We start from the raw sequence: 21,562 nt of genomic DNA, 5'->3' as shown, positions 1-21,562 counted from the left end.
TAATTGCTTACAACTAGTTTGCAGACATGCTTTTTTTCAGTGTAGCTTGTTTTAATGCACACGCACACACACACACACACCATTATAAATAAACACACCTTGAAGAGGTCGTAGAGGTCAGACAGATGTTCCTGCGACAGAGACACATCTGGAGTGACCAACCGCAGCTGCACACACACACACACACACACACACACGCACACGCACACGCACACGCACACGCACACACACACACACACACACACACACACACACACACACACACACACAGAGATGTATTTAGTGAATGCTGCAGTGTAATAACTGTGTTGAAGCACTTACAGACATTTTTCTTATAACGCTTAATTACCCATGATGCAGTTTGCGCAAGGAGGCTGCTGAGAGCTTCGTGTCGGCAGCTGATGCGTATAAACAGTCACGTTTGGACAGCTTTGAAACAACAGTTTTATATTCACTCATTTTATTTTCGGCTTAGTCTATTTATTAATCTGGGGTCGCCACAGCGGAATGAACCGACAACTATTCCAACAGATGTTTTACGCAGCGGATACCCTTTTAGCTGCAACCCATCACTGGGAAACACAAGTTTAATGGATCGACTACCCTGTTGCGCATGTGTTTGTACTGTTACTATATAGTTACTATAGTAGCTTATAATGACTAGCTCTATTGGATTGCGACCCCTCCCTGTGGTAATCACAATATATTAAAGACACAGCAATAGCGTCAGATGCAGCAGACTGATTTTATAACACCAGGGTAAACTTTCTGGCACATTTACAGCACTGACATGCATTAAAACAATGAAGAACAGACTTGGGTCTGTTGATGTGTGTGCGCCATTGCATGCAAAGTTTCTGCATCTATAACCACCTCAGAGGATATTGGGGGTCACGAGTCACTGGCATTGTTATTTTGGGGATTGTGGGCTGGAAAGTTTGGGAAGCCCTGGATGACTTGACTAAAGCTATATTTAACCCACGACAGCAATGTGTGAAATGTTTTCTATTTCTGTGGCATCGCAGCAGAACAGCAGCATAAACTACTGACATACACGACTACAATGACGACCTCAGGTGCAGATGATGTGCTGTATTCAGTGTTCAGTGCTACTAATGCGAGTTTAAATCCATTTAACATGGCATTTACAGCAGTACTGAAGGCAGCAGCAGATCATTCACATCAGATGCTCTGAAAATAAAAAACAGAACCGAGACTCCAGCAACAGCAGTCACACCATCAGGCCTATTAATGATGTTCAAGAGCTTTAACATGTGTGCATTAGATTATAAACCGGGCTGGACATTAACTTGATCAGCAGCCACTGTGACTAGTAGATTTCCAACATTCAGGGTGTATGCAGGAATCCTACAGGTCATTTCAATACCTTTTAAAGACCTTCTCAGAATATTATAAGGGTGTTTTCACACCTGTGAATCGATTCTGTTGTTCTGAAACAGGGATTAAACTTGCTCCAGTGCTGCTCTTTGCTCTTGGTGCGGTTCGCTTTCACTAGTGATGTGCGGATCGATACTTAAATATCGATATCTCCGACACCAGCTTTGTATGCTCTAGAATCAATTATCTTATCTAAATATCGATATTTTAATAACTTGGAGCAAATATGCATTTTACTGGAAGTAGAATATGAAAACGTCATGACTAGGCGGTCTGAAGAGGAGGAGAGGTACAGGTGCTGCTCGGGCGAGACAGACATCACTTTCACAGTCCTTAGGTGCAGCAGGCAGGCACTGTGCAGGTGCAGAGGGAGAACATGGGGTGATGTGGCTCTATTAGGGGTATTTTTGTGACAATGATAAAACAATGAAAAAAGGTTTAAAACACTTCCATGGGAACTGGATTAACATGCCACTAAATGTAGAGGTGTGAATGTTTTTTAAGATGTTCAGGCAGGTGTTTTAAGATGCTCTGATGCTGTCAGTAAATATGTAAGGTCACTTTTTTGTATGATAATTCTTCATCAATAAACTATAAGCAAGAATAACCCGTAATATGGCTCGTATTCAGTATAAAGTGACACTTTTAAGTACACTACTTGTTACTTTAATTTCCCAAACAGTCATTTTTGGGCAGTATTGGAATCGCCGATACTCGCCTTCATTTTACTTGGTATCGGATTGGATAGGAACTCAGTGGTATCGCACATCACTAGCTTTCACACGGCAAAGTTTCTAAACGGACCAAAAGAGCTAAAACTGGTCACGTGTGAGTAAACTCTCCTCACATTAGTCAGAGTTTCATGCTTTATTTTGTCCCGCTCAACTGTCACGCATACTAATTTTAATTTATGGTGATGGGCAGTAAGACATTATAAGCGGGAAGCTGCACTTTAATTTTGAATAGTGACACCCTCAGACATGGTCACCAAATATAAATCAGAGGAAAGGCAGTTCGCTCAATGTTCCTAACAGATAAACAGCTCTCGGTAATAGCTCAGCATGCTTTCACTTTCCTTTTTAACATGAGACGCACATATACCGGTAAGAATGATGACATCCCACCCTACTCATAACTCTCTCTTCATTTAGCCATATATACTGTATGCCTATTACATATCCATAATACTCTGTGATAAAGCTGGGCTCGGATTGTTTTGCTTTCTCACTTTAATCGATCCGCCCCAGAGTTCTTTTCAATCAAGCTGAGACCACCCCATTCAGGCGATGTCAGACAGATTGATCTGGATCTGAGCCTGATTGCTGGTTTCACATATGCCAAGCGAACCACACTAACTGGGCAAACGAGACCGGTTCTGAAAAAAAAGTCTAGCTGTGAAAGCACCCTAAGAGCTCATCGCCTTTTCAAGTTCTAATCAGAATCAAACCTTTAACTTAATAAACAGCTGTAGTTAAATAAACGAATGGAGCACAACCATGCAACAGAACTCAGATAAGCTCAGAGGAAACAAACCCTGAGAGAATAAATGCATGGTTGTTTTCAGCGACAGGCTTCAGCCACTGTTTAACTCGTCTTTCTCCATTCAGGAGTATGCAAACGTACATTTTCACTCTGTGGTTTCACTACATGTGGAGAGCGTCACATCACCCTCACGCATTTATCGCAAATTAGGTGACATCATCCGGACGCAGGAGCTTGGCTGGACGCACCCCGGCCTGAACCAATCGAGGAGGATTAATATATATTTATGCTGTTTTGGAGTCAAACACTTTGGACAATGCTTGAGCAAAATTTAAGACCTTGTGAAAACACAAATAAGACTCTTTAATTCCTTTTAAGGCCTTAATTTTCTCATAAATGATTTATATTTATTAACTTCTGATACTGTTTAAGACCGCGCAGACACCTAGCCACTCGCCATTTCCACTAGCCACACTTTTGTTGTTGGGAATATATATTTAATGTGTATAAATTTGACTTTGACATGCTGAAATGACTTGATTTAACTGTTGTGTTATGTCTACAAGCATTCATCTCACTTTGTGTGAGTGTGTTGTGTATGAGCTGCCTCAGTGTGCATGAGCACATGGGTTGTGTCACATTGCAATTAGTTTTTATTTCACACGACTTCCTCCAGATTAAGGAATTACCAAATTTATTAGGCATGCACCGACACCACTTTTTTACAAACCAATACGAGCATGAGTATTTTAATTTGTGTACTTGCCGACACCGATACTTCGTAGATTTGGTTTTGATGAAAGTGCAATTCATTTGTTAGCTTTTTTGCCTGTGGCTGGGATGAACACATACAGTTGAAGTCAGAATTATTAGGCCCCCTGAATTATTAGACTGCTTGTTTATTTTTTCCCTAATTTCTGTTTAATGGAAAGCAGATTTTTTCAACACATTTCTAAACATAATAATTTTAATAACTCATCTCTAATAGCTGATTTATTTTCTCTTTGTCATGATGACAGTAAATAATATTAGACTAGATATTCTTCAAGACACTTCTATACAGCTTAAAGTCACATTTAAAGGCTTCACTAGGGTAATTAGGGTAACTAGGCAGGTTAGGGTAATTAGGCAGGTTATTGTATATCGATGGTTTGTTCTGTAGACTATAGAAGAAAAATTTAGCTTAAAGGGGCTAATAATTTTTTTCCCTAAAATGGTGTTTAAAAAATTAAAAACTGCTTTTATTCTAGCCGAATTAAAACAAATTAGACTTTTTCCAGAAGAAAAAAATATTATCAGACACACTGTGAACATTTCCTTGCTCTGTTCAACATCATTTGGAAAATATTTTAAAAAGAAGAAAAAAATTCGAAGGGGGCAAATAATTCTGACTTCAACTGTACATCTTTAACACAGGGCTGTTCCAAGCCAAAAATATACACACATTGTTGATAACCCTGCGAATTCATAGACCTCATCTATTAATGAATGAGCATGTACATTTAAAGGATGAGTTATTCTTACCCTATTCACACATTACACAGTGTGTGACTCAGTGTGTGTCACTCTCCAGCATTGCTTATTGGGGACGCATTAAAGCCTGTTATGCGCCATTCTTTCATATTCACGAGTCCTGCTGTTAATATGCAGGTCCGGTCATCAAAAAGGTCGGCTACTGGATGTTTAACTAAGAGTGGCTGTGAACACTGATGTCCATCTGATTTTACAGCTTTAATAAATCTGCAACTATTTCACAAACTCTTTCTTCTCATTGTCATTATGGGGGATTGTGTGTAGAATGTTGAGGAAATCAATCAATTTAATCCCTCTGTTTTCAACATAAACAAATGTGTAAAAAGTCAAGCGGTATCAGTGCTCTCCGGATGCACAGTATTAAAGCTCTTGAACATCATCAATAGGCCTGATGGTGTGACTGCTGTTGCTGGAGTCTCGGTTCTGTTTTTTATTTTCAGAGCATCTGATGTGAATGATCTGCTGCTGCCTTCAGTACGGCTGTAAATGCCATGTTAAATGTGTTTAAACTCGCATTAGTAGCACTGAACACTGAATACAGCACATCATCTGCACCTGAGGTCATCATTACAGTAGTGTATGCTGCTGTGATGAAAACAGAAATCATTCACGCATCGCCCTCACAGATGAGACTCAAAATCTCCTTTACAGATGGAAACAAGAGCTGTTAGCGTGTGTCGCGTGTAGTTAGGACATGCTATGATGAGATCAGCTGATGGTTGACTAGCAATGACGGACGCCACAGAAGCATGCTGACTGTCAGACTCACAGCGTTGTCTTTACTGGTGTCCTCATGAGCCTGGAGAACCTGCAGCCTGTGGAGACACCGCATCTGCTCCAGCTGCTTCACGGACACACTGCTGAACTTCTGCACACACACACACACACACACACACACACACACACACAGCAGTGTTGGAAACCAAGGTAAACTGAGGTAAAGTGTTGTAAACAATGGTAAACTGTGGAAAATTCATAATAAACTGGAGTAAAGTATGTTATACCATGGTAAATCATGAACTGCAGTAAATTCTAATTGTAATCATCGAGTGTTGTTAACTGTGATAGTGCTGTGAGCCAAGGTAAACTGTGGTAAGTTTTGATAAAGTGTTGAAGATCAAGGTTATCATCAGGAAACTGTGGTAAAGAGCACCTCGTATGCGTCAGTGATGAGGTTGGTGATGTTCAGATGTTGAGAAGCTCCTGCATCTTCAGCATGATCAGCTGATTCATCCTCATGACGGACTCGCTCAAGAAAACTAACACACACACACGCGCACACGCGCACACACACACACACACGCACACGCACACATCATTAAAACACTTTCACAACTACACAAGTATAAGAAACGAACAACAGATGAAGCGTTTCCCTGATTTTTGCAAATGAGTGCACAGGAGTCTGGGGATGGATCTGGTTGTAAGTGTTTTCTAGGACACAGAACACACATATATAGTCTGCAGAGGTGAGTAGTAGAGTATCCAAAATCTGTACTCAAGTAATGCCTAGTTCACACTAGAGGATTTTAAGCCAGATTTGAGCCCGATTTGGAAGTTAAAGAGCTCGCCGACAGATCGGGCTGTGATCGGGAAGAAATCTGCGGGTGCTCGGCGCTCGCCGCTCTTTATGTGTGAACTACTGAACAACGCATCAACGAGGCTCGCTGACGCGTCGCCGACACCTCGCAGACGGAAATCCAACATTCAGCATGCTGAATATTCCAGAGCAGTCGGCCGACTCAACCCCACGTGTGGTCAGATGTAGTGACGAGCTGCAGCCAATGAGAGAGCAGATCAGCATGAGCTGAATGGCTGTGTGTTCAGGAGCTCAGCAGAAACATCTGTGATTGGTCAGAATGGGCATCGGTGCACTCGCTTCATTCTGCGTTAGCACAGACATGAGAGGAGGCTATATTAACAGTGGAACTAGAATTCTGTAACTATTAGAATTACCATACTGCTCATTCTGACCGTTCTCATATAAACGCCATATTGTCACAACATATTTACATTCAAAGCTATTATTGAGATATTAAAATTAAGCTTTGAATGTCTGGCATCATATTTAATGACACCATTACCCTAAAAATATCATCTTTTTTTGGTAATACAGCCTATAAATATGTAGTTAAGATACTAAAACACTTAAAGGTCTTGGCTTTCATTTTCACTTTCAAACAGGAGCTATTTCACAGCACAGAATATGCTGTTTTGAAAGATATCTGAAGTAAATTGATGTTTTTGCCATCAGAAAGTTTTGTTTATGTTAGCAGGAAGTTGCCAGGCAAGAAAATGCACACATATTTAAAGTCACAGTGAAAAGTATCAGACATGCATGCAGTCATTTTGACCAATATGGTAATATAAGGCAGAAATGCTCAGTTCTTTACTGTTTTGTAATAAAAAAAATAACAATGTCAGAAAGAAATACACTGATAGTTAGAAAACGGCAGGGTGTTATAAATATGTTAGTTTTATTTCAAAGAGTTATAAAATTACAAAAATTAAAAACTTTGTGTATCTATCCACTGGAACCTGCAGATGAGTGATTAATCCGCTCATAAATCAGCTGATTTGACGATGTTTTTAAATGCTTTCTCCAAAACTTGAAACGCTGTCAGGGATGTCATCAGCACACAAGCAGCAGGGGTCTTTTTCTCAAAATGTGGACCTTTTTGCAGTTATTCACTTGATGTATGAGATTTAAATGCTGTGTTTTAGACACATTTTAAGCACTATTTTAGCTGGATTAGCCTGTTAGGTCGTCATCATAATGACACATTTAATGTACCAAAATATTTTCCTAAAGATTTAGAATAAAGAAAAATGAATAAATGCTTATTTTTAAAATACAAATTAATTAGATTATAAATCATTAGAAAAAAATAGGAATCTGTTGAAGTTTTAAATTAAAAACTGCAGCCTGTTGTAGCTTTAGCATATAAACTGGCCAGAACATTCTGTCCTCAGTCAGAATTTGGCTATTTGAATAATAAAAAATTAAAACATAATGATAATAAAAGAGCTTCACCATTTTTCAAGCCTTTCTTGAAAAAAAGTACATTTGATTTAATTTGAAAATTCATGGATAACAAAAATAGCCAAATCAGTTTTCAAATTAATTTTAATATAGCCTTCTGCTTGGTCTTAAAGCCTTTTTCAATGGATTAATTTGACTATTTATGATGGCATAGCAGTCAAAATAAGGCAAATGAGCTGATGTATGGGACAAATTCTGGACCTTTGTCATTGAGGGGTGGGTTTTTCCAACCACCCGAACCCCCCTGGCTTTGGCCCACATGGTTACCCTGAATAAGGTTAAAAAGGGGATAATTTGGACACTTACTTTTTTCAGGTTGGAGCTGGAATATGCTGTGATGTCAGTTAAATGTACAGCGTGCATCGCATTATCAGACTATTGTTGTCGACAACTTGGAGTGAAAACAGACTGAACTTGAGCCCGGTGACCTGGTCTGATAAACTCAATATACAGACAGCATGACCGTCCTTCTCATAACCGCAGATGGCCATCATTCAACACAGGCACGCGGCTGCGCGCGCCCTAACTGAAAGCGGAAGACACATCTCCATAGCAACCTCTCGCGACACAACCTCTCCAATGCAGCGCCGCACGATATGTGCAAACAAAACATCTGGATCATTATTATTATCATTTGACAGTAACGGAGGAACGTTGTGATATGTAGTGAAGTAAGAGTACTGATTTTTCTCTAATAATTTACTTGAGTAAAAGTACACATATTTAAATGTACTCAAAAAGTACACGTTACCCAATAATTTACTCAAGTAAATGTAACGAAGTAAATGTAACCCGTTACTACCCACCTCTGATAGTCTGACAGGCAGAACACGAGTTATTAAGTCAGACGAAGCTTCGGGTTATATTTTAGAGTTGGTAATGAGCCACACAAACTTAATAATAACAATCTCACATTACATTTAAGTACTGATGGTGCTGCTAGATGTCTGTGGACTTCTGAAAACATGCATCCCTGTCAGAGTAAAGCTCAGCTCGTTCACATTGGTAAGTGGATTATTTAATGCTGACATTAACGATTGGAGAATAAATGTACTGGATTAGTCACATACGTAGAGAGGATGATGAGGGCGTATCCGTCATCAGTGCAGCCGCTCAGCTCGGCTGCGTTGGCCTCCAGCACCGCCAGGCTGATCTGGAAGATGGCTCTGATGCCCTGGTAGAAGAAGCCGTCCAGAACACACAGAGCGCTGCGGAACGGCAGAACGCTCACAAACAGAGTCAGAAACCAGGTGAGAGACGCAGACGCCAGCGGGGAGACATCCCCGACAGCAGCCGCCAGATCCGGCAGACGCTCGCGGATCAGCTCCTCGAACACCGACTGGTCCACCTGAGCACCTGTGGGATGATGTTACAGCTGATGTTAAACTTCATTCTTCATTGTGTGGCAGGGAGATTATAGTTAAAACCTTCAGCCCACAGGCCATTTACACCCCTCGCCCTCCTGACATCAAAAATGCAAGGAGATTACCCAAAATATATACACTACCTGACAAAAGTGTTGTGGCCTCTCCAAGTTTTAGGAGCAGTAAATAATACGTTAACTTCTAGTTGCTGATCTGGCATCAGAAGTGTCTCTATGAAAGGTGAAGGCCTCTAGATTTTGCTGATTTGAGCTCAATAAATCTGATCATGTCTTGATGTTGACTGATTTGATGAGGACAGTGCGCTCTGACTCTGCTCAGACTAAAGTCTCATCACTGAACAGAAATAATGTCCAGTATAGAATATAAAGTCCTGCTGCAGTGGAGACAGAATGAATATTGTGTCTGACTCCATCATGAGCTTGGAGGACTGCATCCATACATCTCTGACATGACTCACATCACTGATTAATAAAGTCATCTGGAATGAAGAAGAAAGCCTTCAGCAGGATCCCAGAGTTCATCAAGAGTCTTTGTGTTCATCTTCAACACCTCCTCCTTCATCAGCTCAATAATGTTGATGTCTGGTGACTGGGCTGGCCAATCCTGGTGCAGCTTGACCTTCAGGATCTTTGATGTGGAGGCTGAAGTATGAGAAGGAGCGCTATCCTGCTGGAGAATTGTCCCTCTGCTGTCGTTTGTAATGTAATGGGCAGCGTCTTGATACCTCAGGCTGTTGATGTTGCCATTAAGGGTGTCACGATCGTCCAAATCCTCAATTCGATCACATTTTCAATTATAAAGTCATGGTTCGATTCGATTCCGCTGCGTAGAAACGTGCTGGATAAGTTGGCGGTTCATCCCGCTGTGGCGACCCTGGATTAATAAAGGGACTAAGCTAAAAAGAAAATGAATGAATGAATGAATAATATCTGACCTTTGTGCGCTGTGACAGTCATGAAGCTCTGTGTTGCGCTGGAGGTCCAGTAATCAGTAGTCAAGGCTACTAAATGTGCACTGCTAAAACCTTCAATACCTTTCTCCTTAACATTATTGCACATGGAGAGTATCACCGTAGCTTTAAGATGCGTTCTACTTGGGATTTCATAGCGCGCTAATTAAATGCATAAAACTGGAGTTTTCTACCACTGAGTAAGTTCAAGGTTCAAGTTCTGTTGACGGGTCTCCTGCGTCTGCAGTTGCCATGCTGTCTTTTGGCTGTTTGTTGTAGTTGTTGGGTTTACTCGCAGCTCTTCAACAAGCTGAAGTGACATGGGGGAGCGGCAGCATCGACCATTACCATTTTTTGATTCGATAATCGAGATTGAGCATGAATTTCGATCGATTTTGATTTAAAAACGAAATCGTGACACCCTTAGTTTCCATCCACTCTGCAGATCTCTCGCACGTCCCCATACTGAATGGAACCCCAAACCATGATGTCTCCTTCACCAAACTTGACTGATTTCTGTGAGAATGTTGGTCCATGCTGGTTCCAGTAGGTCTCTGCAGTATTGGTGATGATTGGCATGCAGATCAGCAGATGATCCAGCAGAGAAATCCACCGTCTGACACTTTCACACATCATCAACTAGACGTTGAGTTATTATCTGCTGCTCTTACAGCTGAGATCCACCACAAGAGTCCTGTCAGACAGTGTATTTAAATGACTCTCATTGTTGCCGAGTCGTGTTTTTGACCCACTTGTGCTTTAAGTTTGTTTCAGCGAATGTTATCAAGAGTAACACACATGCAGCTTATTCCTGTGGCTGATTTAAACTTATTTACTTGAATATTAACAAAAAAAGACACTGACTTCCATATTCATTCATTCACTCATATTTTATTCGGCTTAGTCCCTTCATTAATCTTGGGTCGCCACAGCGGAATGAACCGTCAACTAATCTGACATATGTTTCATGCAGCGAATGCCTTTCCAGCTGCAACCCAACAATGGGAAACACCCATACACTCTTGCATTCACACACATACAGTACAGCCAGTTTACTTGATCATTTCCACTATTGTGCATGTCTTTGGATTGTGGGGGAAACCGGAGCACCCGGAGGAAGACTTTCATATTAGTAAACAAAATGTTTTGTAGATTAATGTCTGCATTCTTCCATCACTATTCAGAATGCTTTGTGTTCAACAGAAGGAGGAAACTCATAACGAACTTGGAGTACAAAATGAGCAGATGTTGATTTTTGTGTGAACTGCCCCTTTGAATGTTGCTGAGATGTGTTTTTGTAAAGCTAATGTGGCTGATTCATACATTTAAAAGTGAAAACCTGAGTGATGGTGACTTTGAGTCTGTGCAGAGATAATCAATAATCAATAATCACACACACGCACCGATGACCCTGCGGTTGAAGTAGTCGGGCAGCATGCGCTCACACACGGTCACCAGCAGCCAGAAGGCCTCCTCCTCTCTGAGATACAGCAGCATCACCGACGCCAGGATATTCATGGACTGCAGGACAGAAACACACACGTTATTCACTGCGACAGCACATCTCCACACTGCAGATATTCAATAACTCAATATATGCTGATAATGAATGTGTTTTTGACTGTTTGGCGCCATCTAGTGTGTAAGTAATGCGCAGGTTAGTGTATACTCCATCGGCTGTTTTAGTTTAAGTAAAGAAATAATGAACTATTAGAGCTCAGATCAGGGTTTAGTGTTTCTGTGTTGTGGCCAGTATATGTGTAATAATCAGGATAAGGTATATAGAGGATGGTTGTTCTCTCAGAATAAACTCTTCAGTCTCCTACAGCAGTGCTGCGCTTCACATCTGCTGCTGATGAACCCGTCAGCCTTTACTCAGAGAACACCCTGCTGATGTACTGTATCTGTAACATACTGAATTACTGAATCTCAGCATGTGCCCAGCCCTGAGTGAGAATATGTGTGTGTGTGTGTGTGTGTGTGTGTGTGTGTGTGTGTGACCTGGCAGTAGCCGATGGAGGGGTTGCGGTAGGCGTATGCGGTGAGCACGCGGCGCAGTGCACTGATGCCGGTCTCGCTCTGGAACGCCGGATGCTCCGGTAATGATCGGTGCAGATCCCGCTCGATCTCCTCTGTGGCCACGCTGCTCTCTCCTCTGCACTTCTCCAGCAGATCAGCGTAGTAGTTCGGGTGAGCGGCCAGAGATGAGCTGGCGTCTGCAGGAACATAACACACACACACACACACACACACACACACACACACACACACACACACACACACACACACACACACACATACTATTTGATCTTCTTTTCCTTCTCACTGCTCCTAATGTTCTCCTATGTAGCAGCAGGAGTGTGTCACAGGAGTTTGTGTTGCTGCAGTGCTCCTCTGTCTGACCTGAGAAGTGCAGCCACAGCTCCCCGCGCAGAGACTCCGGCAGGCCCAGCGACACCAGCGTGCGGATCTTCTCTGAGCGGAACATGTGGACACCACGACCAAACTCACTGAAGTGATCCTGCCACAGACGCTCACGCACCTGCTCTGTGTTCTGGAGGACACACACACACACACACACACACACACATGAAGAAGTGATCCTACACACACATAAAAACACATGTTTACACACACAACAGCAGGAGAAATAATCTGTAGGAAACAAACATGTACAATACACAAAACACACACATATACACACACAAACACACATTCATGTACACACACAACATAGCAGAAGGAGAAATAATCTGCAGGAAACACACATGCACACACAACAGCAGAAAGAGATATAATCTATAGTAAAAACTTACACACGCACACACGCGCACAAACACACACACACACACACACACAACGGCAGAAGGAGAAATATAGGAAACACACAGACACACACACTTGTCCACACAGGTGTGCACACATACATATAAGCATGCATGCACACACACACACAACAGCAAATGGAGAATTAATCTGCAGGAAACACACACACACACACATGAGAACACACACATGCATGCATGGATTGACAAATGCACACAAGCATATGCATACACACATACACACATAAGCACACACCCAAATACACAATAGCCAGACATAAACACACAATCACAGTTATACACACATGCACACATACAGACATACACACATGCCCATACACACACACACACACACACACACACGCACACACACACACACGCACGCACACACACACACAACAGCTGAATGAAAAATAATCTGTAGGAAACACACACAAACAAAAAAAAATACACACACACATATACACACGCAAACACACAAGTATACACAAACAATGGTAAAAGGAGAAATGATCAGTAGGAAATACAAATGCACACACATACATAGACACATGCAAGCATACACACATGCAACAGTCATCCTACACACAAACACACATGTACAACACATACACACACACACACTAATACACACACACAAACATATACAACAGCAGAAGTAGAAATGATCTGCAGGAAACACACACACACACACTTTGCATAAAGTGTACTACTAGAGGGATGGACTGTGTGAGCGTTTCTCTGACATTCGCAACTGAAAATAGAAAAGGAGAGAGCAGACTCTAACATACACTCAGAAACAAAGAGAAACAGCACCAGCTCCATCAGCTCCTAATAACACAAACACACACATCAGGACAGACTCTTTACACTCCTGTCAAACTCTTATTCTTTATCAAACATTTCCTACGCTCATCTCTGCTCATAACAGTGTTCATAACTCATCTCTAATAGCTGATGTGTTTCCTCTTCATCATGATGACAGCACATAATATTAGACTAGATCTTCTTCAAGACACTAGTGTTCAGCTTACAGTGACATGTAAAGGCTTCACTAGGGTAATCAGGGTAAAGTTAGGGTAATTAGGCAAGTCATTGTATAACAGTGGTTTGTTCTGGAGACAATCCAACACTAATATTGCTGAAGGGGTGAATAATATTGACCACAGCAGTTTTTTCTATGATTATTTATTTTTGTTCCACCCAACACACACCCACAGTAAAGTCTAGATGGGATACGCGGCCGGCCGGAAGTGTGATATGCACATCAATACAGCAGCATTTCTTATGACACTGTATAACAGTACTTCATATTTTACAGGACTGTGAGGGGTGGGTTTAGGGTTGGGGTGGGGGAAGGTGTTAAAAAAATACAATAAATGGGAAATTTTATAAATAATAGAAATAATTCTTCTAAAACTTCCGGCCGCATCCATATCTGATCTAGCAACAACCCGCCAAACTAAAATAAATGAGCTTTTTCCAGAAGACAAAACAGAATAAGGAACACTCTGAAACATGTCATTACTCTGTTCAACATCACTTGGGAAATCTAAACAAAAATAATTTCAATTTCACAACAGGATGAATAATTTTTTCCTTTATACATGTGTGTGTGTGTGTGTGTGTGTGTGTGTGTGTGTGTGTGTGTGTGTGTGTTGAAAAAAGTTAAGCAGACTCATTTCAAAATAAGAGTCTACTTTAATAAATATATCTCTAGATTTTTTAAAAAGTGTGATATAACTCATGGCAGCACGGTGGTGTAGTGGGTAGCATGATCACCTCACAGCAAAAGGTCTCTGGTTTGAGTCTCGGCTGGGTCAGTTGGTGTTTCTGTGTGGAGTTTGCATGTTCTCTCCGTGTTGGTGTGGGTTTCCTCCGGGTGCTCCGGTTTCCCCCACAGTCCAAACACATGCGCTATAGGGGAACTGATCAACTACACTGACCGTAGTGTATGAGTGTGTGTGTGTGAATGAGTGTGTATGGGTGTTTCCCAGTACTGGGTTTGCACCTGGAAGGGCATCTGCTGTGTAAAACATATGCTAGAATCGTTGGCGGTTCATTCCGCTGTGGCGATCCCTAATTAATAATGGGACTAAGCCGAAAAGAAAATGAATGAATGAATAAATGAATATAACTCATCAATACTAATAGACACACTTCAACATTTATGTTTGTAGCTTCTATCTGTGTAGTGATGAATCCTGTGAATAAGTATAGCAGTAAGTATTTGTGACTCCTGGTGTGTGTGTGTGTGTGTCTCACCCGTGTGCCGCTGGCGTCTGATTGGCTGGGGTGGAATGAGGACAGGAGTGTGTTGCTGAGCACAGTGTGACGCAGAGCTTTATCAGAGATGCTGATGCTGCCGTCCTCCTCATCTGACTGAACGGTGTCGTAACAGAAGGTGTAGTATGGCGTGGAGGACACCTGACACATACACACACACACATGCATTAAGAACACATAATACACACGCTTTCAGAACACACACACACACGCACATACAGAACCCACACACATTCAGAACACACACACACATTAAGACTACGCACACACATCCACAACACACGAAGATATTCAGAACACACACATGCACTCAGAACACACACACACATAGACATTCAGAACACACACACATATTTAGTCTACACACACATTTACAACACACGAAGACATTCAGAACACACACACATATTTAGTCTACACACACATTTACAACACACGAAGACATTCAGAACACACACACATATTTAGACTACACACACACACACACACACATTCACAACACACAAAGACATTCAGAACACACAAAGACATTCAGTACACACACACAGGCACATTCAGAACACACAAACACATTTACACTACACACACACACATTCACAACACACGAAGACATTCAGAACACACACACAGGCACATTCAGAACACACACACACACATTTACACTACACACACACACATTCACAACACACAAAAACATTCACAACACACACATGCACTCAGAACACACACACACACACACTCAGAATACACACATTTATGCACTCAGAACACACACACACACACACATTCAGAACATACACTCATGCATTTAGAACACACACAGAAATGCATGCATTCAAAGCACACACATTCATTCAGAAAATGCACACAGACACAGACACACACACACACACACACACACACACACACACAAGTGCACATTCAGAACACGTGCAAACACACAGGTGCACATTCAGAACACACACACACACACACACACACACATGCATTCAGAACACACACATACATTCTAAACACAGGCATTGCGAACACACACATAAACTGTGCTTGATCAGTCTGAGTGATGTGGTTTAGTTTTTCAGTGATGATGATCAGGCGTAAATGTGTGTGATGGGACGTTACATTAATGGCCAAAGCAGCACTTCCAGCACAATATTACTCTTATATTATTACCTCCAGAACTAAATGAGTCTGCTGTATATGAACAATGTATAAGAAAACACCACAATCTCATTTGCATTTAAAGCAACAGTCACCAAAACACCACAATTAGGATCAAAGCCTGAAAGGGTCAGTTTCAGAGAGCTGGAGAACATCATCTGTGTGTTGTTATCAGCTCAAACTCAAACTCTCTCACACACACACACACACACACACACACACACACACATGAGAGACACAGCAGTGTCGTGTTTACAGCTTGTAGGAAGGGGCAGAATAGGTGCTCTTTAAAGGTCACTGAGATCACGAATGGAGTCTCCAGATCATCAGTGTGTGCAGTATGTGTGTGTGCAGTACCGTGGTCTTCTTGCGCTGCTCGTGTCCTCGAATCACAGCCTGTCTCCAGTGCAGCTCCTGCAGCCGCTCCCTCAGCTTCTCCACCAGTGTGTCCCGCTGCTGCAGCTCGATCAGCTGGAACGCACGCTTACAGCGGACACTGATGATCAGCGGGTTCGGGAGAGCAGCGGTGCTGTCTGCCTTCTCTACTGAGACTATCTGCGCGCACACACACACACACACATATATATATATATACACACATGTGCATTAACGGACCCTACTGCTGGCTGCTGAAGCACAGATACCCATCAGTGATGTGTGTGATGTATGCGTGTTTACCTCCGCCAGTGGGATGATGAGCGCACACTGGCCCTCCTGCCGGCTGCTGAAGCACAGATACCCATCGGTGGTGTAAACGGTGCCTGACGTGTGACAGCGGGCGTGAGGAGTCCACAGCGAGCATGACATCACTTCCTGCAGTTGCTCACCTCGAGGAAGCCCGAAGAGAGAGAGCACATACTGTCTGAGGGCCTGTTCCTCCAAAACTCTGAAACACAAACACACACACACACACACACACACACACACTAACAGATGAACAGCAGAAAAAACACACCTGTTGGTCAATAAATACACACACACACTCGCATAGTTAGACAGCAGACTGCAAAGAAAACACACTTGCTGGTCTATAAATACACATATGCTGATTTCTCAACTAAAACACACACACACACACAACAGCAAGTTCACACACAGATATCTCTACATGTGTTTACTTCACATGACGATAATTTGTGCAGTCACAGCCAGTGTGGGATCAGTTTATTTAAAAAGTAATCATCTACTTCATTAAACTCTATTTAAATGAACTATTTTGATAAGTTATATCTGAATAATAATCTTGATGCATATATAATCAATTAAACTTTAGATTTTTTTAGATAGATGTGATTATCTTCAGATGTGAATGTGATTTCAGTGGTTGTTGATGTGATTGACAGTGAATATAGATGGGGTCGCCTATAAATGTAGATGTAGATGTAGTTGTAGGTGTTGTTGACTAGATATAATTGTAGATGTGACTGTCTAGATATAAATGTGATTGACTAGTTGTAGATGTGATTGTCTGCAGATGTAAATGTGATTTTCAGTAGTTGTAGATGTGATTGACAGTGAATGTAAATGTGACCGCCTGTAAATGTAGACGGGATTGTCTTCAGATGTGAATATGATTGACTGTAGATGTAGATGTGATTGACCAGATGTGATTGTCTAGATATAGATGTGACTGGCTGTAGTTGTAGATGTGATTGACTCTAGATATAGATGCTATTGGCTGTAAATGTGATTGTCTGTAGATGTGATTGGCTTGATATGATTGTAGATGTGACTGTGTAGATATATGATGATTGATGTAGTTGTAAATGTGATTGTCATTAGATGTGGATGTGATTGACCAAATGTGATTGTTTAGATATAAATTTGACTGACGGTAGATTTAGATGTGATAGACTGTAAATGTAATTGCAGTTGTAGATTGGTTGACTAGATATAATTGTAGATGTGACTGTCTAGATATAGATGTGATTGACTAGTTGTAGATTTGATTGGCTATAGATGTGGATGTGATTGTAGATGTAAATGTGATTTTCAGTAGTTGTAGATGTGATTGACAGTGAATGTAGATGGGATCGCCTGTAAATGTAGATGTGATTGTCTTCAGATGTGAATGTGATTGTCTGTAGATGTAGATGTGGTTGACCAGATGTGATTGTCTAGATGTAGATGTTATTGACTGTATTTGTAGACATGATTGATAGTTGATGTAATTGTAGTTGTGATTGACAATAGATGTAGATGTGGTTGTCTGTAGATGTGATACTCTGCAGATATGATTGAAAATGTAGATGTGATTGTCTAGATATAGATGTAACTGACTGTAGTTGTCGATGTGATAGACTTGATATGATTGTAGATGTGACTGTCTAGATATAGATTTGATTGATATAGTTGTAAATGTGATTGTGTGTAGATGTGGATGTGGTTGACTCTATATGTAGATATAATTGTAGTTGTAGATTGGTTGACTAGATATAATTGTAGATGTGACTGTCTATGTATAAATGTGATTGACTGTAGATGAGATTGACTGTAGATGTGGATGTGATTGTATGTAAATGTAGATGTGATTGCCTTCTGATGTACATGTGATTGTCTTCAGATGCAAATGTGATTGTCTGTAGTTATTACACAAATCACAGCTCTAATGCAGCTGCGGTACTAAATCTCTAAGAAACTCCTGAAAACTCTGGATCCACATCATGCCTGAACTCTGCACCCAGTCGTCCTCTCTTCTGCTTTACTTGCTTTCACTTTCTCAAACATGAACTTCCTCTTTAGAGGTGGAAGTGTGTTAAAGTCTAACCTCTGCATAATAAAACATCTTGTCAACCCTGGCATGATCTGGAAGCGAGTTCCACATGATCAATAAAACAGCAATACACCATCACATCTCTGTAAATGCAGATGTGATTGACCGTAAATGTAGATGTTATTGTCTGTGGATGTGATTGACTAGATGTAGATGTGATTGTCTGTAAATGCAGATGTGATTGTTTAGATGTAGACACAGATTTGATCGTAGATGTGATTGCCAGTAGATTTGATTGTCTGGTAATGCAAATGTAATTGTCGGTAAATGCAGATGTGATTGTAGATGTGGTTGTCTGTGGATGTTATTGACTAAATGTAGATGTGATTGCCTATAGATGTAGACACCGATTTGATTGTAGATGTGATTGACTGTAGATGCAGGTGCGATTGTCTGTAGATGTGATTGTGGATGTTATTGACTAGATGTAGATGTGACTGTCTGTAGATATGATTGACTGGAAGTAGTTGTAACTGTGTATGCAGATGTGATTGTTTCCAGATGTAATTGGCTGTAGATGTGGTTGTCTGTAAACGCAGATGTGATTGTCTGTGGATATTATTGCCTAGATGTAGATGTGATTGTAAATGCAGATGCGATTGTCTATAGATGTAGATACAGATTTGATTGCAGATGTGATTGACTGTAGATGCAGATGTTATTGTCTATAGACTTAGACAAAGATTTGATTGTAGATGTGATAGACTGTAGATGCAGATGTGATTGTTTCCAGATGTGATTGTCTGTAGACGCGGATGTGATTGTCTGTAGATATGACTGATTAGATGTAGACGAGATTGTAAATGCAGATGTTACTGTCTGTAGATATGATTGACGATGCAGATGTGATTGTAAATACAGATGTGACAATCTATAGATGTTGACACAGTTTTGATTGTAGATGTGATTAACTGTAGATGCAGATGTGATTGACTGTGGACACTGATTGTCTATACATGTAGACACAGAATTGATTGTAGATGTGATTGACTGTAGATGTGATTGTCTGTACATGCAGATGTGATGCAGGTATGTACGGCACCTCTTAGTAATGTTGGTGGAGTCCTGCAGTGCCTGATCAAGCGTGAGTCCGCCGCTGTCCAGCAGCCTGCGGAGGGCGATATCAGCCAGCTGACACATGACCATCATCACCTCCTCTACATTCATAAACATGGAGAGCTCTCTGTGTTTCCGTCTGGTGTGAACGCGGATCACATCCGTCAGCACACCCACCGACACGCGTTCCAGCCGCGTCACTTCAGCCCACGGGACTAACAGCTTCACTGCTCAAAAACAACACACTCCAGTTATAACCAGCTCAAAGATGGAAAGACACCGACACTCATTTATTCTCTCAGCAGAACAGGTGCAGACTGTGGCAGAACTCTCATTATAGCCACAGGAAGTGCTCACTGCAGTTCTGTTTTAACACACTGAAGCCAATTTCCCCTTTCTTTGAGTAATGATTTTACTCAACACATTCACTGCATTTTACTTCATGTAGTTCCGTGACCTTCAGCAATGTTTAAACTGTACAAAGATTGTAAAGATTGTAAATTCCATTTGATTCTGAGCCTTTATTTATTATTTATATTGGATTTATAAAGCATAAATAGTCCTCATTTTAGATTTGGTCACAAAACTGCATGAGGTTGTTAATAAAACATTTGTGATAGATGTAGATGTGATTGTATATGCAGACGTGATTGTCTATAGATGTAGACACAGATTTGATTGTAGATGTGATTGATTGTGGATGAGAATGACTATAGATGCAGATGTGATTGCCTGTATATGCAGATGTGATTGGCTATAGATGCAGATGTGATTGCCTGTATATGCAGATGTGATTGGCTATAGAAGCAGATGTGATTGTCTGTATATGCAGATGTGATTGGCTATAGAAGCAGATGTGATTGTCTGTATATGCAGATGTGATTGTCCGTAGATGCAGATGTGATTGCCTGTATATGCAGATGTGATTGCCGGTAGATGCAGATGTGATTGCCTGTATATGCAGATGTGATTGTCTGTAGATGCAGATGTGATTGGCTATAGATGCAGATGTGATTGCCTGTATATGCAGATGTGATTGGCTATAGATGCAGATGTGATTGCCTGTATATGCAGATGTGATTGGCTATAGATGCAGATGTGATTACCTGTATATGCAGATGTGATTGGCTATAGATGCAGATGTGATTGCCTGTATATGCAGATGTGATTGGCTATAGATGCAGATGTGATTGGCTATAGATGCAGATGTGATTGTCTGTATATGCAGATGTGATTGGCTATAGATGCAGACGTGATTGTCTGTATATGCAGATGTGATTGGCTATAGATGCAGATGTGATTGCCTGTATATGCAGATGTGATTGGCTATAGATGCAGATGTGATTGCCTGTATATGCAGATGTGATTGGCTCTAGATGCAGATGTGATTGTCTGTAGATGCAGATGTGATTGGCTATAGATGCAGATGTGATTGCCTGTATATGCAGATGTGATTGGCTATAGATGCAGATGTGATTGCCTGTATATGCAGATGTGATTGGCTATAGATGCAGATGTGATTGTCTGTACATGCAGATGTGATTCACTTCCATTTTCCCTTCCTTTGAGTAATGAATTTAATCAACATATTTACTGTATTTTACTCTACTGAAGGTCACAAAACCACATAAAGATGTTATTATGCAATGTTTAAACTGTACAATAACTTTA

At 41.1% G+C, this 21,562-nt stretch overlaps 1 protein-coding gene across 5 annotated transcripts in view; it reads right to left on the bottom strand.

Moving 5' to 3' along the window:
- The window catches only part of tbc1d8 (TBC1 domain family member 8), a 47,655-nt gene that overhangs the window by 13,453 nt on the left and 12,640 nt on the right, over positions 1 to 21,562 (bottom strand). For 4 of the 5 annotated variants that reach the window (XR_012385728.1, XR_012385729.1, XM_073913350.1 and 1 more), the window contains exons 5-15: positions 19,878 to 20,118; positions 16,741 to 16,948; positions 16,420 to 16,617; positions 14,881 to 15,042; positions 12,194 to 12,344; positions 11,792 to 12,006; positions 11,194 to 11,311; positions 8,527 to 8,812; positions 5,567 to 5,672; positions 5,183 to 5,281; positions 99 to 167 (exon numbers count right to left, since the gene is read on the bottom strand). Coding sequence is in view for 2 of the 5 variants with exons in the window: in XM_073913350.1 (XP_073769451.1) it covers positions 99 to 167; positions 5,183 to 5,281; positions 5,567 to 5,672; positions 8,527 to 8,812; positions 11,194 to 11,311; positions 11,792 to 12,006; positions 12,194 to 12,344; positions 14,881 to 15,042; positions 16,420 to 16,617; positions 16,741 to 16,948; positions 19,878 to 20,118 (1,853 nt within the window). In the remaining 3 variants the exon portion in view is untranslated. Of the gene's footprint in view, positions 1 to 98; positions 1,246 to 4,996; positions 5,282 to 5,566; positions 5,673 to 8,526; positions 8,813 to 11,193; positions 11,312 to 11,791; positions 12,007 to 12,193; positions 12,345 to 14,880; positions 15,043 to 16,419; positions 16,618 to 16,740; positions 16,949 to 19,877; positions 20,119 to 21,562 lie in introns of those variants that run through there. The other variant, XR_012385730.1, reaches the window with a different exon arrangement.

The sequence above is a fragment of the Danio rerio genome, chromosome 9 (assembly GCF_049306965.1).
Source record: "Danio rerio strain Tuebingen ecotype United States chromosome 9, GRCz12tu, whole genome shotgun sequence".
Classification (NCBI taxonomy): Eukaryota; Metazoa; Chordata; class Actinopteri; order Cypriniformes; family Danionidae; genus Danio; species Danio rerio.
The sequence above is the reverse complement of the archived record's forward strand: the minus strand, read 5'-3'. Positions and strand labels throughout refer to the sequence as shown.